The 18,054-nt window shown below is 31.4% G+C and overlaps 1 protein-coding gene across 1 annotated transcript in view; it reads right to left on the bottom strand.

Moving 5' to 3' along the window:
- The window catches only part of LOC134693651 (chloride channel protein 2-like), a 70,526-nt gene that overhangs the window by 39,613 nt on the left and 12,859 nt on the right, over positions 1-18,054 (bottom strand). Inside the window, exons 3-6 of the mRNA XM_063554534.1 lie at positions 9,773-9,905; positions 7,517-7,648; positions 4,825-4,953; positions 521-654 (exon numbers count right to left, since the gene is read on the bottom strand). Of these exons, the coding sequence (XP_063410604.1) occupies positions 521-654; positions 4,825-4,953; positions 7,517-7,648; positions 9,773-9,905 (528 nt within the window). The remainder of the gene's footprint in view (positions 1-520; positions 655-4,824; positions 4,954-7,516; positions 7,649-9,772; positions 9,906-18,054) is intronic.

Genomic DNA, 18,054 nt, shown 5'->3' with positions numbered 1-18,054 from the left:
TGTCAACCTTTTTAAACCAAACCCCCATTGTCATTGTAATTTTTTTTCTCATGGTTACATTGTAACATAATTTAAATGCAAACCCAATTTTGTACTTCAGGCGCAATTTTCTGTATTGTTTTTATTCTGATGAAAATGAACTAGGTACTGAAACATGTATATCAATAATTCTTCGGCAGCAGTCACTACAGTGTTGTTGTTGTAAGACTTTTTATATTTTATGTGCTTCATTGTATTGACCCTACATACCAGAGGTATCAACTTCATGGAATCTGCACCTACCATACAACACATTAAACAGGTGTTGGTTCACTTTCATCTGTAGTTGGCATTTTTGTAATGATATTTTGGAGTTTGTTTGAACATTGAAGACCTGTTGGTGCCCTTCTGCTGTTTTTTTTTGTATGGTCGGGTTGTTGTCTCTTTGACACATTCCCCATTTCCATTCTCAATTTTATTATAAGACTGAAAGGGACATTTCAAACTAGCACAGTATTTATATTAGCCAGGTTTTACTTACCTCCTTCCCTAAAGTTAATGTACTTCCTAATGAGGCACAAAGTCCTACAACTTTGGCAACAAGTGTTTTAAATGTTAAAAATTCTTTTAGAACAACTCCACGTAAAATAGTCTTCATTTCTGGTATACCAGATCCTAAAAAAAAAAAAGAGAAATATTAGGAAATGAGGATATGGGGTATGATTGTCAATGAGACAACTATTCACCAAAATACAAATGAAGTGGATCAGAGGCGGATTTAGAGGGGTGCCAAGCGTGGGAAAATTGAATTGGGCCAATTACATAGGAACTCACTGAAGCCTGACTTATCTCTTAAGGAGTCCGTACCCCCTCCCTTTATGAAAATTTCTGGATCTGCAACTGTAGAAAAAAATCCTTTTTAGAAATGGGAATTGTCAAAATCTGTATTGGATGGTATGAGATAAATTTAATGCTATTTTTAAGTTGTATAAGATGATACTGAGGAGTTAATATTATTCTTGCTATACCAAGTTTTCTAGGATATAGGTTAACCATGAACTACTTTGTTCAAATGAGTACAGTTATCTATACACTTGTTTGATTGTAAAACAGTGAAATCAATTGTCCATGAAAAAAACTATTAATCATCAATCAGCAATAACAAATGATTCCACAATATATTGATGATAATATATTGTATTTATCTATCTTAATAAAAATGGTGTAAAAAAAGAAACATAATGTATTTAACAGTAATTAACTTTGGTATTATAGTATTTGTGACTATTTTATGGGTCTAAATTTTAATGTCCCGACTAACTTTGGTTAAGAAATCAAAAGGTGAATATCCTGAAAGATGTTCACCTTACATAATGTCTCATAAAAACATTCTACTTTGCTCTAAGTGACACTTATTACTCATTTTTGGCCTTTATTTCTAGGTAATTTTGTCACTGAAGTAGCACACATTTTGTTTAATGGCCAGCTGAAGCCCACCTCCAGGAGCAGGATTTTCTTGTTATGCTGAAAACTGGTTAGTTGGCTTTGGCTCTTTCTGACCTTTAGTCAGGTTGTTGTCTTTTTGACATCCTCCTCATTTCCATTCACAATTTCATCTCTATTTATTATTGCTTTGCCCATTTGTCTCTTACGTTTATTTTGTTTGCCTATTATTTATTCTTTTATGTAACTCATACATCAGGAGGGTTTTCTAGATTTTGTTTGCCTATTATTTATTCTTTTATGTAACTCATACATCAGAAAGGTTTTCTAGATTTTGTTTGCCTATTATTTATTCTCTTTTATGTAACTCATACATCAGAAGGGTTTTCTAGATTTTGTTTGCCTATTATTTATTCTCTTTTATGTAACTCATACATCAGAAAGGTTTTCTAGATTTTGTTTGCCTATTATTTATTTTCAATTATGTAACTCATACATCAGAAAGGTTTTCTAGATTGTGTTTGCCTATTATTTATTCTTTTAAGTAACTCATACATCAGAAGGGTTTTCTAGATTTTGTTTGCCTATTATTTATTCTCAATTATGTAACTCATACATCAGAAGGGTTTTCTAGATTTTGTTTGCCTATTATTTATTCTCAATTATGTAACTCATACATCAGAAGGGTTTTCTAGATTTTGTTTGCTTATTATTTATTCTCTAATATGTAACTCATACATCAGAAGGGTTTTCTAGATTTTGTTTGCCTATTATTTATTCTCAATTATGTAACTCATACATCAGAAAGGTTTTCTAGATTTTGTTTGCCTATTATTTATTCTCAATTATGTTATGTAACTCATACATCAGAAGGGTTTTCTAGATTTTGTTTGCCTATTATTTATTCTCAATTATGTAACTCATACATCAGAAGGGTTTTCTAGATTTTGTTTGCCTATTATTTATTCTCAATTATGTAACTCATACATCAGAAGGGTTTTCTAGATTTTGTTTGCCTATTATTTATTCTCAATTATGTAACTCATACATCAGAAAGGTTTTCTAGATTTTGTTTGCCTATTATTTATTCTCAATTATGTAACTCATACATCAGAAGGGTTTTCTAGATTTTGTTTGCCTATTATTTATTCTCAATTATGTAACTCATACATCAGAAGGGTTTTCTAGATTTTGTTAGCCTATTATTTATTCTCAATTATGTAACTCATACATCAGAAAGGTTTTCTAGATTTTGTTTGCCTATTGTTTTCCATTATATATGTACTTCATACATTGGAAGGGAAGTGCAACAAGTAAGTAGTCATTAAAATAATGATTCAATTACAATAGTGACTCAAAAGTACCTGTACCATACTCCATCTATCACTATATAAATATAGCATTATGAAAATCTATTTGTAACTGCAATGAATAAAGCAAAGTCATGTAATTTTCTGACTGAATGAGAAACAGGATGAAGATCTCAGCAAAGTTAATGAATTTCAATTCTAACACAGAAATGTCCAAATAGACAATTTATGAAAGACATTGTACGACAGTTAACATGATTACTATGAACCTGTCTTCTTATGCCTTATAAATCAATTAATCCCCGCTTAATAAAATAACCTTCTGGCAAGTACATGGAAACTGATTTTAGTATATATATTTTTTGTCCTTTAGGCCATTTCATAATTATTCTATATTCAGCATTTGTTAATATTGAAAACTATGGTTAAGAAAAAAAAATAAAAAATGATTGATTGATTGTTTGGTTGTTAATGCCACTTTCTGTTGTGGTATTTTGTGGCAGTCACTTTTTATTGGTGGAGGAAGCCGAAGTGCCAAGAGAAAACCATTACCTTCAGTAGCAAAACTGACAATCCTAGTCAATTAAGAGTCGAGTGCACATACATGAGCAGGATTAGAACTCACAACCTTAAGGTTGACTGGCTACCGACAACAGTAGATGAACTACTAAGAACACTTGGCCGCCAAGGCCCAGAAAATTAATCAAAGAGGTAAAACAACATTACATTTTAGGGATCATGCTTTCAGAGTTAAGTATTACTCAATTTCACTGAACTAGTATACATATTTGTTTAGGGGCCAGCTGAAGGACGCCTCTTGGTGCGGGAGTTTCTCGCTGCATTGAAGACCCATTGTGGCCTTCGGCTATGGTCAGCTTGTTGTCTCTTTGACACATTCCCCATTTTTATATTCAATTTTATTTAGCAATAATACTTTAAGTACAAGAACATTGTAATATGTCATAGTGATTCATAAAATAATTTTAATGTTTCTCCAACTCCAATCATAATACTTTTCTTCTCAGAAGGATTTTTGTTCCCAAAATAAATTATTTCAAATTTACAAGTTTCAAAACAAATTGTTTGTTGACTTTTTAATATATTTTCTGAATTCTACAAGAATTGCTGATAACAAACATGGTATGATATTGTGATATTTGAGATGATAATGTACATGTAATGTGACAAAGTCTTACAAGTGTTCTAATCATGAAATTTAAATGTTAGAACACTTAATTGATTAAAAGTATATGTTTATAGATGTGCTATTAAATATGATTTTTTTAATCCATTTCAGCACAAATATTCACTTGTTATACAGGTAACAAGACCATGAACATAATCTTCAAATAAATGACAAAAATATACATGTCTTACTGGCCTAAGCAAAATGATGTAATAAATGATTTATCAGTTTATTTTCCTTATATATTTTTATAAGAAGTTCTTATTAACCTTGATTTGATTTTTATTGGAATATAGTTCCATCATTGACTTGTTAAAACCATTCATCTGTAAAGACAACATGTTGTCAATGCACATGCTTTTCAAATACAGTAGAAAAATCAATATATACTAAATTTCAGCTTAGTACTACATTTCCTGTCAAAGTTAAGTCATTGACTTGATCAGAAAAAAACTCTAAAAACAAAAAAAAAATCTTCTGAAAATCATACGCTTCAAAAAAGCATTACCAAACCTTAATTGAAACAGAAATAACTACTTATACAAAATTACAGTAAAACCTATAAGAACAAACCCTATCGACTGAGGACTTTATTTGCATTACAAAGGTTCAGTTGATAACAAGAGTATGTGTCCATAGGAAAACATGCCCTGCTCATAATTTTGCATTTCCATGTTTAGTGAACCACAAAATCTAGGTAACATTACCTTTTTTTTTACATATAAAGAATACAAAATTAGGGATATCGTCTTACGGAGCCTCATGAAAATGTGTACAAAGTTTCAACTGGATGTGAACAGTATGATAGACAGGGTATAAAGATTTAAGACAGTGTCTGGTTTTATATTTTACGTGTAGATATGTTTCACTCTATTTAATTTATTTTCCATGACATTGCAAACTTACCCACAGCTTGAGGGGACACTAAATGTGTGAATCCAGTAGCAAATAATATAAATAATATTGTGTATGAAATCCAGGCAAAATACTGTAGAGGTAGAGAGAATGCCAGCTCTGTATACAGCCACATCTTAGCTGTAAATAAATAAACACAGAAATGTATGAAATAAATATGAAATCCAGACAAAATAATACTTAAAATAAGGTTAACTGTGGTAAGTTGTGGAGTTGTAAAGCCATATTATTAAGGTTAATCTATGCAAAAATATATTGTTTCATCATAGTGTGACTTATATGACATGAACTATATTATGGTCTAGATAATAAGAGTAACTAAGGTTTGTGTGCACATAAAATCAGTTTAAACCCACAACATTGTGTGCCTATTCCAAGCCAAGCTAACAGAACCATTTGTTTGTGTATCTTGTTTTTTTAGACTAGTTGTGAGTTGGTCTGTTAAATTGTCCGATATTCTAAGTCATTAGTGTTATTTTTTAATGTATTATTGAAATACTCTGTGAAAGAGGCTTTATGCAAGATAAATATAAACCCCTTTATTGCTTTTCCAAGTTATGACAGGTTCTTTTTCATCAGACAAAACTGTTTCAGAGGAGTATTGAAATTGTTTCAGTCAAAGAGATGAACTGGTGGCCATCTTGCATAGAAAATAATTTTACCATATAAGCACAGAAACACTGCTCCGCAGAATGATAGAAATTATCAATTGTCTTAATATCAACTTCAACATTTTGCTTCAGTATACCAGTAAGAGAGGAAAGCAATTTCTGAGGTCACCAAGGTCCTCATATGTTTACAGTTCATTTGAATTTTATTTACATTTGTCTCTGTAGGGTCTTCTCATTGTCATACTTTAAATACATATTTTATTAACTTTAAAACACATAATGTATGAAATTTCATGAGTAATAAATTAAATTTTCACCCAAAGAAACAGGGGTCAGTACACAGTCATTAATAATGTCAACACTTTGTCTTTTTAACCTGTAGCTACATATAGCACAGACATTTAAATTAAGGTTTATAAAACACCACGAAATGTAAATTATGGCATATAACAAATGAAGTGCCACTCCAACCCTTCTATTTCTTAAAGGTATTTATCAGAGCAAAATATATAACAAATGTCAACCACTGTTCCAATAATATACAAACCAATATTCAAAACTAAACCATACTAAATTGCTAGTTACTTACTGTGAATTCATTATATAATTATTATCTATTTGTGGGATAACAGTTTTCATGGATTTCTTGGGAATTCAAACAAAAGGTAAAATGTTTCTATAAGCTAGAATGGAGAATGTGCAACCATTAAATATCCACAGAGAATACAATGTTTCCTTTATCCACAAAAATTGGTACCCATGGAAATAAATGAATCCACAGTATAAAGATTTTTCTTTACATTTTTATCAAATTTTCAATAATTTTCTATCTATACTAATTATGGAAGACTTGTTGGATAGGATTAAGGTAATCACCATACTTATCTAAGTACATAAAAAAATGTAACATTTAAAATAAGTATGGATGCATTTGACCCTCATTAAGATTTTTCTGAATTCTTCCTAATCTGATTTTGTCCAATTTTCTGTTTTTAGTAACACTTCATGATTTATGTAAGAATCAGTAAACGACCACAATTCATAAATGGTTTTAAAAAAGTTTGGCAGCTATATATAACCTTTACATGCTTTTTGATCTTTTTTCAAACTTTTTATCAACATCTATCTGTAGTTAGCGAAACAAATTTATTTTAAACTTATGATTGCAGTTATTATATATGTCATATGGCCTTAGAGGGAACCAACAGATATATCAACTGATCAAATTTTATAAAAAAAACACATCGTTATGTTACCAATTTTGTGGCCTTAAAGGAAACCAATAGATATATCAATTAATCATATTTGTATAGGAAACATATCATTATGTTACAGATTTTGTGGCCTTATAGGAAACCAACAGATATATCATATAATATATATATTTATAGGAAACAAATAGTTATTTTACAGATTTGACTAAATGATATGATTTGTCACGATAGGAAATAAAACGTTTACAATCCATTTAATTAGTCATGTCCTGTTATCAATGGTTATCAAGTACATATCTTTTGTAGTTCATATGATAGTAAAAGTTTTTGCATTAAAGTGCATTCTGTGTCCTTAATCTAAATGAACTTTAAGGAAGATAGTAAATTCTGGTCTAATTTTGGCTTATTTGTAAATCACAAACATGTTTGCATAAAAAGTTCTTTCCAATGTGTTTTTTCAGTTGTCATGGTAATTGACCTCAATGTGAACCTGTTTGATACAATTTCAAAGAAGAAATCAATACACAAATTATTGTCCTGAAACAAGAATTTTGATGGTTTTTAGCCCTAAAATTCTTAAACAGTAAAAAAACCACCAAAAAATCAATCCCAACCTTCCTTTAGTGGTATGGAACCTTATGCCCAGTTATGGTACAATTTCCTCTAGATCAATACACTAATACTCAAATTATTGTCTGGAAACCAAATGTCTTTGGACAATGACAACAAAAACGCTGACATCATTACATTATACATCTGCAAAATTTTTATGATTGTATAAAAAGTAAGCGTGTGTTTACTGTACCCCCACCAACCTTATCTTTTTAGGTCCAGCACTAACCCTTTTATAAATCTTACCACTTTGACATTTTTCTATGATATAATCCATGGCAAAACTAAGTAAGGCCATAAGTACTCCCAGGAGTGCCAAGAAGACCCAATCTTCTCCAATCGATTTAAATACAACATCTCGTACTCTTATTACATTATCTGTAAAATAAAAAATAATCATTTGTTACATCAACTCAGCTGCAATTTTCTTTCATGAAAGAATTAATAAAGATTTCATATATTGAAAAATATTCAATGACGACAGAACAACATTAATTCACGAATGCATGTTATATAGATATAAGAAGATGTGGTATGAGTGCTAATGAGACAATTCTCTCATACAAGTCACAATTTGAAAAAGAAAATCTGCCTGAATCGTAGAGTTGTTCAGTGTGGGGATAAAAACTAGAGGCTGTAAAGAGCCTGTGTTGCTCACCTTGGTCTATGTGCATATCATAAACGAATAAAAATTTACAAAATTTACAAAGTTTATGAAAATTGTTAAAAATTAACTATAACTTAAGGGGTTAATTGACCATTTTGGTCATGCTGACTTATTTGTAGGTTTTACTTTGCTGTACATTATTGCTCTATAATAATATTCAAGATAATAACCAAAAGCTGCAAAATTTTCTGAAAATTAACAATTCCAGTGCAGCAACCCAACAACAGGTTACCTGATTGGTCTGAAAATTACAGGGCAGATAGACTTTTGACCTAAGGAACAAATTCAACATTGTCAGATTTGCTTTTAAATGCTTTGGTTTCTGAGATTTTAGCCAGAAAACAAGATAACAAAAATTGACTAAAAATTGACAAAAATTTACTATAAAGGGCAATTACTCCTTAAGGGGTCAAATGACCATTTTGGACATGTGACTTTTTAGTAGATCTTACTTTGATGAACATAATTGCTGTTAACAGTTTATCTCTATCTATAATAATATTCAAGATAATAACCAATAAACAGCTGACCATGAGCGCATGATACGCCCTACGTCTTTGTGTGGAAGTTTTATGCAATAATCATAAATAGTTTCTGAGAAAGTTTTAAGCAATAACCATATATTATTTTTGAAACAGGGTTGCCCATGTGAAAACCCCAACCCTGTTTTTTTTTTTACAAAAAAAAAATTTTTTTTTTTTTTTTGAATCAAAACAGATCTTTAGATTAATATAACAAAAAAATGTGTAAAGTTTTAAGCAATAATCATTAATTATTTTTGAGATACTGTGCAACATGTAAAAAAAAACTCCACTGTTTAACAAAATACTCAATAACTCAAAAATAAAATTTTGAATCATCACCAAAAAGTATACAGATCTTTAGATTAATATAACAAAGAAGTGTGTAAAGTTTTAAGCAATAATCATAAATTGTTTTTGAGATACGGCACAACATGTAATAAAACCTCCCCCTTTTTTACAAAATACTCGATAACTCAAAACTGAAAAGTTTTTGTGAAAAAAACACACCCGAGTTTTAGTTACAAAAGTGGTGTAACTCAAAAAGTTTAAATCTAATTTATCCAAAAAGTATACAGATCATTTGACCATCATAAGAAACAACTATATTAAGTTTCATGAAATTTGGATAAGTTGTTCTCAAGTTATGGTGCGACATGTTTACGCCAGACAGACAGATGGAGAGACAGACAGACGGACGGACACTGGACGTGTGTATACCATAAAACGTCCAGTCAAAATTTTGACGAGCGTATAAAAACAGCAAAATTTCCTTAAAATGATCAATTCTGGGGCAGCAACCCAACAACAGGTTGTCCAATTCATCCGAAAATTTCAGGGCAGATATCTTGACCTGATAAACAATTTAACCCCATGCAAACATGATTAACCCAGCCACATTCTACAAACATGATTAACCCAGCCACATTCTGTATATACTTATCCAGTCAGGCGCCTGCTATTTATTTTTTTATTGTACATAAATCAGGCTGCTAAATTCCTAGTTTGAATTGTTTTCATTTTTCATTTCTGTGCTTGAGGTGTGGTTTTTCTCATTACTAAAAGCCATACAGTGACCTAAAGCTTTTAACTTCTTGTGGTGGACGTCTGACTTGCAGAATACCACATTTTCTCATTTTATAATGTATCTTCTGTTCCTTTGACAATTAACACTGAAATAAATACTGGTGTCAGATGTAAGATGTTATTTTTAGCTTGGTGTACAAAACCTAATCAGTACTTGATATTAGCTTCATGATCATTTGAGAAAAAAACATGTTCACCAAATTCAGTCAATACTTTTGTAAAATATACCTAATATTATATATAAGCCAAGTCTTGATTTTGATTTAACTATTTCAGTCTTTCCTAAATCTTTCTTTTCTTTAAATTTCTTGGCTTGAAATTTGGCAAAACTTCCAAGGTCTCTTTTGTACTGGCCATATATCTGAAAAGAGAAATTAACATTTATTAATTATGGAAAAATAAACCATCTAGCAATAATTGAACCTTATGACCACCTCCTAAGTTCATTTTTGTTGGGTTTTGGCATGAATGATATTTAGTAGTTAGTAGGCAAATAATATTAGTACTGAGGTCATATTAAAAAAACAATTTACACACATATTATATAATTAATATAATAAGAACAAATATGAATTGTTAGTGTTACCTACTGTTGCAAACCTATTTGAACTTAACACATTGACCTTTTTGTCTTTAAAAGACTACTCTTTCTAAGAATCAAACAATTTGTACAATATTTTTTCTCTCCTCAACTGCCTACTTGGGGCTAACATCAACATAATAGACAAGTTAGTCATATCATCCTTTACATAAAGAATAACTCCTTCATGGTGAAGGTTTGGTGGTCTAATTCCTAATTCTAAATGGGGTTTTTTCTCTTTTTTTTGCCTATTCTACTCAATGCAAAAGTGGAAAACCCCATTTTTTAATCTCCACCAAAAAAATCTGTCATTTCTGTATGTCATGTAGTACAAATATGCATTGACATTATAAAAAGAAGACAATTCATTAGTGCAATATACAGTAACTTAACGGAATACATAATTATCAATCTTAACTGTCTTCTAAATAAAATATCAACTACATGTAAGTACGAGTTGTCATAAACCTGTTATACATGTAGGTCAAATTGTCACCTTAATTTGAGTGGGAAACACAGTATTCAGACTCTTGACAGCTTTATGCTGTAAGATTCCCAATGGGGATTTACATGTTAAACATAAATTAATATGTTAACATCAACGAGGACATACTTATTAGTTAAGAACAATGTAATGTTCTTAACTAGATTACAACATGGATATTATGGCAATTTATCTGTCTCTCGCTATTTCCTGTATATTAAATATTCATTTTCAGTTTTTAAATATTATATATACATTTTACATGATGGAGCTTTAAATCATAGTTGACAGAATAAACAATAAAGTTAATATATAGTGTTATCTTGTTTGTTATTTGTAAAGGTTTATAGCTATACTTCAAAACAAAAGATGTATTTACACTTTTGGTACTTAACTGAATTCTGTCTTTGAATGACCTTATATCTTTCTCTAATTAACCTAATTTTCCAAGTCAAGCAACAATGACTTTTTAATAATAAGTCAAGCTTTTTAAATTTTATGGAAACTTGTTTGTGTTGAATTAATAGGGGACAAATTTGCATACAAGTATAAATATGTTTATCAAGTCCTAATAAAAATTAAGAAGAAGTAAACAGAGATAAAAAAATCCCTACATAATCAAAAGCATGGACATATTCTAATAACTTTAAGAACTAAATAAGCATTCTATAATATTTATACTAGTATATCAAAAACAGTTTAATCATCCCCTCCCCCATCTTAATCAGCCAAAGTCAACAACCTTGTGAGTGGCTGTCTTATATAGATATAGGAAGATGTGGTGTGAGTGCCAATGAGACAACTCTCCATCCAAATAACAATTTAAAAATTAAACCATTATAGGTTAAAGTACGGCCTTCAACACGGAGCCTTGGCTCACACCGAACAACAAGCTATAAAGGGCCCCAAAATTACTAGTGTAAAACCATTCAAACGGGAAAACCAACGGTCTAATCTATATAAACAAAACGAGAAACGAGAAACACGTATATATTACATAAACAAACGACAACTACTGTAGTTTATTTCTCAGTGCTCTGAAACTAAAAATATTAAAATGCTTTGCCAAGTGCAGCCTGATACGAATGCAGAGATCAAACCTAAACAGTTTGGACACAATATTCAAGCTTGATACCAGCTGAATTTAGATTGTGATCAAATTTTTTACATTTATTTATTAGGTTTCTGACAAAAAATTAATCAAGTGAAAGACAGTAAAATTTAAAATGGGTTGAATCATTTGTATTAATTTTCATATTTATACACTTTAACACAAGTTTTTGACTGAAAACTACAAAAATACTTATTTGGGTCCCTTTTTTGGCTCCTCATTCCTAAACGTTAACCCCCAAAATCATTCTCAACCTTCCTTTTGTAGTTATAAACAAATAAATTCTAAATTATATTATGGTTTTGGTGAGTGGCACCTAATGTCTTTTTACTGTGGATTATTATTAATCGTGGGATATCAATTTTCGTGGATTTTGTGGGTCAATGTGAACCACGGATTCTAAGGTTCAACAAAGTTCAAATGTTCTATAGGGTTGTATTAAGACAAAATCTCGAAATAAAATATCCACGGAACTGACTGATGACTGAATCCATGAAAATTGATAACCATGAAAATAAATGAATCTACCGTATTTAAATTTCTAGACTTATTTCTTTATTCTATATTTTTTAGCCAATTAAATGTATCCCCTATTCTTTATATTTTTAGCAAATTATTTTCTATGCCTCATCCCCATTATTCTATATTTCTAACTTTTAGGCTGATTTTTCACTTTCTTAAATTATTTATCTATTATTCAGATTTCAGTATATAGGGAATCACTGAAGGGTGGCAGTCTTAGGCAGTCAGTGGGCCTCCACTTATGAAAATGTCTGGATCCACCATTGAGCCCCTCATATATGGTGTATCCATATTTTTATTTGCAAATGTCACAGCTACATATCACTCGAATAATTACAGCGCCCATTACAGTCCCTGCCCTCCTTTAAGGCGGTTTTTATTAAATAAGTTGGTTTACGGATCAGCCGACCCGATTTTTCGTAAATTCAAATAAAAATAAACGCACATTTGTCCATTTAAAAATTATTTTCGCCGACCTCATATTTATCGATTTACTAAGAAAATTTTTGTGTTTACTTTTTGTATTCTGGTTACTATAACTGCATTAAAAAATCGTTAACCAGTGCACCGGAAACGTGACTGGTTAGCTGTTCACGTGTTTGCGTATCCTTAAACCCTGACTTCTGTTTAGGAACCAGACGATATCAGGGCATGGTTTGTTTACTATGGATGAACCAGTGTACATGCATCTGGATGTGGACGTCCTAAATAATTCAATTTTATCAGACAAAAAATTTGTGAAATGCCTTTGTCATGAAACCATAGGTCAAGTTATTAATGAACAATTAGAATGTCTTCCACCGGTGTAGTTTCAGGCGTAACGGTTCCATTGTCATTTGTTTTGCTGTGGTCACAACTGCCCGCCCTAATCTCTTCAATCACAACATGAAAGGAAATGGTGAATGTGTTAAAGAGGCAACAACCAATCCAATTTGTAAAAATACAGCACAGGACAATGCAACAGTCTTCAATGAACATGGTTGCCAATGAGATGATTTTTCATAAAAGACCAAATGACACAGAAATTAATAACTATAGATCACTGTACAGCCTTCTTCAATGAGCAAAGCCCATACCGCATAGTCAGCTATAAAAGGCCCCAAAATGACAAATGTAAAACAATTCACGCGAGAAAAAAAACAGCCTAATTAATGTAAAAAAATGTACTAAAAAAACTAACAAATATGTAACACAGCAACAAACAATATTAAACCACTGAATTACAGGCTCCTGACAGTAAATTTCTGTTAATACTTTTAAATACTGTCTGATATGATCTGTCCTTATAGGTGTTGACATGCAATATGCTCTTAGATTTGCCTTTGTCTTTTAATATTGACTTGTTCTATGTGATGTGTTTTTGTTGTCGCATTTATTAATTCCATAAAACCTACAAAAGATGCTGAATAAAAGGTATTATCAATAGGCTTTCCAAATTTTACAGAACTATTAATAAGTCTTTTCAATCAAGTTAAAATTAAATTTTTTTTACCTCCTATCCTATTTTTTTGTGGCTGATATCCGTAAACCAAATAAAAAACCAAACTGGAAAGATCTAGTTTAAATTTTTTTTTTCCTCCTCCTACCCTAAGTTTTTTGGGTTGATGTCCGTAAACCAACTTATTAAATAAAAGCGGCCTAATGTAGCGATCGAAGTGAGTGAAATACAAAAAGCTTTTTATAACGACTGGATTATTTGGGTTAAGCTACATGTAGTATTGTACATGTAAATACATGTCATATAAAAAAGAAGTAAACAGACACATAAATTCTCAAAAGAGACGAAATGAAAACAAGGACACAGGTCAACTATTTTGAGGACTAGATAACTTTTTAATTCTATATTTGCATATATCTTAAAACAGTCAAATCATACCCTCCCCAATGTCAAAATTATGTTGTAAAGAGGAGTTACTCGACAAAAATATGTCAATAGAAATATGGCAAAATTGTGTTTTAATGATGGTGATGTGTTTGTAGATCTTACTTTAAACTTGCTGCTTACAATTATCTCTATCTATAACAGTAGTTTCTGTGGAAAATGTTAGTGAAAATCTACAAATTTTATGAAAATTGTTAAAATTGACTATGAAGGGCAATAACTCCTTAGGGGGTCAATTGACCATTTTGGTCATGTTGACTTATTTTTAGGTCTTACTTTGCTGTACATTATTGCTGTTTACAGTTTATCTCTATCTATAAGAATATTCAAGATAATAACCAAAAACAGCAAACTTTCCTTAAAATTACCAATTCAGGGGCAGCAACCCGACAACAGGTTGCCCGATTCATCTGAAAATTTCAGGGCAGATAGATCATGACCTGATAAAATTTTTTACCCCATGTCAGATTTGCTTTAAATGCTTTGGTTTTTGAGTTATGAGCCAAAAACTGCGTTTTACCCCTATGTTCTATGTTTAGCCATGTGGCCATCTTGGTTGGTTTGGCGGGCCACGCCACACATTTTTTAAACTAGATACCCCAAAGATGATTGTGGCCAAGTTTGGATTAATTTGGCCCAGCAGTTTCAGAGGAGAAGATTTTTGTAAAAGATCATATAAAATTTACGAAAAATGGTTAAAAATTTACTTTAAAGGGCAATCACTCCTAAAGGGGTCAACTGACCATTTTGGTCATGTTGACTTATTTGTAAATCTTACTTTGCTGAACATTATTGCTGTTTACAGTTTATCTCTATCAATAATAATATTCAAGATAATAACCAAAAACAGCAAACTTTCCTTAAAATTACCAATTCAGGGGCAGCAACCATACAACGGGTTGCCCGATTCATCTGAAAATTTCAGGGCAGATAGATCTTGACCTGATAAACAATTTTACCCCATGTCAGATTTGCTTTAAATGCTTTGGTTTTTGAGTTATGAGCCAAAAACTGTGTTTTACCCCTATGTTTTATTTTAAGCCATGGCGGCCATCTTGGTTAGTTTAGCAGGTCACGCCACACATTTTTTAAACTAGATACCCCAAAGATGATTGTGGCCAAGTTTGGATTAATTTGGCCCAGCAGTTTCAGAGGAGAAGATTTTTGTAAAAGATATATAAAATTTACGAAAAATGGTTAAAAATTTACTTTAAAGGGCAATCACTCCTAAAGGGGTCAACTGACCATTTTGGTCATGTTGACTTATTTGTAAATCTTACTTTGCTGAACATTATTGCTGTTTCAGTTTATCTCTATCAATAATAATAATCAAGATAATAACCAAAAACAGCAAAATTTCCTTAAAATTACCAATTCGGGGACAGCAACCCAACAACCGGTTGTCTGATTCATCTGAAAATTTCAGGGCAGATAGATCTTGACCTAATAAACAATTTTACCCCCATGTCAGATTTGCTTTAAATGCTTAGGTTTTTGAGTTATAAGCCAAAAACTGCATTTTACCCCTATGTTCTATTTTTAGCCATGGCTGCCATCTTGGTTAGTTTGGCAGGTCACGCCACACATTTTTAAAACTAGATACCCCAATGATGAGTGTGGCCAAGTTTGGTTTAATTTGGCCCAGTAGTTTCAGAGGAGAAGATTTTTGTAAAAGTTAACGACGACGGAAGACGACGGACGCCAAGTGATGAGAAAAGCTCACTTGGCCCTTCGGGCCAGGTGAGCTAAAAAGGCAAAATTTCAAGTCATCAATGCAAATGTTGTGTATATAAAACATAAAACAACACAGAGGATCACTCAAAACCAACTACTTGAAAGCCATAGATATAAGAACAGGAGCCTGTGAAGAGCTTTACGACCAAAACAGACCTTAAAATAATAGCTTAATCTATCTACAGTAAACTTTCCTGATGCAGTTGGAACAAAAGTTTCTTAACAATTTTTAAAACAACCAATTTAACAAAGATATTTTATACCTCATGTAAGTATACAGATGGGTTTTGAATTTTGATTCCAATTCATTTTAAATTTTCACCCAGTTCTTGATCTTTTACTTTCTTGAAGTTGTTTTTGATAATAAATGAATCAGCACATTCCGTTTAAGTCCATTAAAGTTCTCTTACTATGTCAATGTCTCCTTAAAACATGATAGATATATTTGCCCTATATTTTAATCTAAACATACTCCATCTATCTTATCCAAAAGTTGGTTTAATGTTTGAACAGAGTGCATTGTACAAATATATTGTATGTGCATGTTTCTATTTGCACAGGAATGTAAATTTCAATTTTATGCAATTTGATGGCATTAAACTGTCATGCCTAATCCTAGAAGATGAAAAATTATACTACATAACTACATATATTATTACATAAGTTACATGTATAACCAAGGTCAGTGCTCCAAGGTCATAAGGATTTAGTTTTTAATATGCCAAGTTTGCACATGCTGAAATATCTTTAAATCTTCCTGAATTTTATGTTATAAGTCTGTAAAAACAAGGTCCAACCTACATGTACTTTAATAAATACAAGAATAGTCTATTTATGAAATTATGTTAATACGTGATGAAAAGAATTCAAAAACTGATTTAACCTCAGGGATGACAGTTGAACCATGAAAATGAGGTCAAGGTTAAATTAACTCTCTGACAGATATGTACACACATCAATCATTTTATACATGGTATATACAGTTTGACAGTTGAACAATTAATTATAGCAAATGAAACAATGATCACAAAACCAAAATATAGATCAATGGACCACAGAATTGAGGTCATTATAATAATAAGATGTGCTTTGATTGCCAACTGTCCACCATTGACCAAAATAAAAAGCCCTGTCATGTCAAAATGTAAAATAATAATTAAAACTAGATTGGCAGACAACCTAAAGCCTAGAATATACTTGTGTAAAACAATAATTAAAACACATAATGACAGACAGAAACCAAAGACAACCACTCAATTAGAGACACTGACTTGGGACAGAGACAGACAGAAGGTGGAGAAATTATATATATATATATCTTCCTGACTTGGGACAGAGACAGACAGAAAGTGGAGAAATTATATATATATCTTCCTGACTTGGGACAGAGACAGACAGAAAGTGGAGAAATTATATATATATATGTCTTCCTGACTTGGGACAGAGACAAACAGAAAGTGGAGAAATTATATATATATCTTCCTGACTTGGGACAGAGACAGACAGAAAGTGGAGAAATTATATATATATCTTCCTGACTTGGGACAGAGACAGACAGAAAGTGGAGAAATTATATATATATACCTTCCTGACTTGGGACAGAGACAGACAGAAAGTGGAGAAATTATATATATATCTTCCTGACTTGGGACAGAGACAGACAGAAAGTGGAGAAATTATATATATATATCTTCCTGACTTGGGACAGAGACAGACAGAAGGTGGAGAAATTATATATACATTTATCTTCCTGACTTGGGACAGAGACAGACAGAAAGTGGAGAAATTATATATATATCTTCCTGACTTGGGACAGAGACAGACAGAAAGTGGAGAAATTATATATATATATCTTCCTGACTTGGGACAGAGACAGACAGAAGGTGGAGAAATTATATATATATATATTTTCCTGACTTGGGACAGAGACAGACAGAAGGTGGAGAAATTATATATATATATATATATATCTTCCTGACTTGGGACAGAGACAGACAGAAGGTGGAGAAATTATATATATATATATCTTCCTGACTTGGGACAGAGACAGACAGAAAGTGGAGAAAATATATATATATATACCTTCCCTAACCTGGGACATTGATGTAACTGTACAGCATTTGCATAAATGAACCTTTTCAGACAGACACATACACTATCTTTTTATACAACAAATATACTAGTTGACCTATCACTT

The sequence above is a fragment of the Mytilus trossulus genome, chromosome 12 (genome assembly GCF_036588685.1).
Source record: "Mytilus trossulus isolate FHL-02 chromosome 12, PNRI_Mtr1.1.1.hap1, whole genome shotgun sequence".
In the NCBI taxonomy this organism is placed as follows: domain Eukaryota; kingdom Metazoa; phylum Mollusca; class Bivalvia; order Mytilida; family Mytilidae; genus Mytilus; species Mytilus trossulus.
Note: the sequence above shows the minus strand (reverse complement) of the source record. Positions and strands in the feature narration are given on the sequence as shown.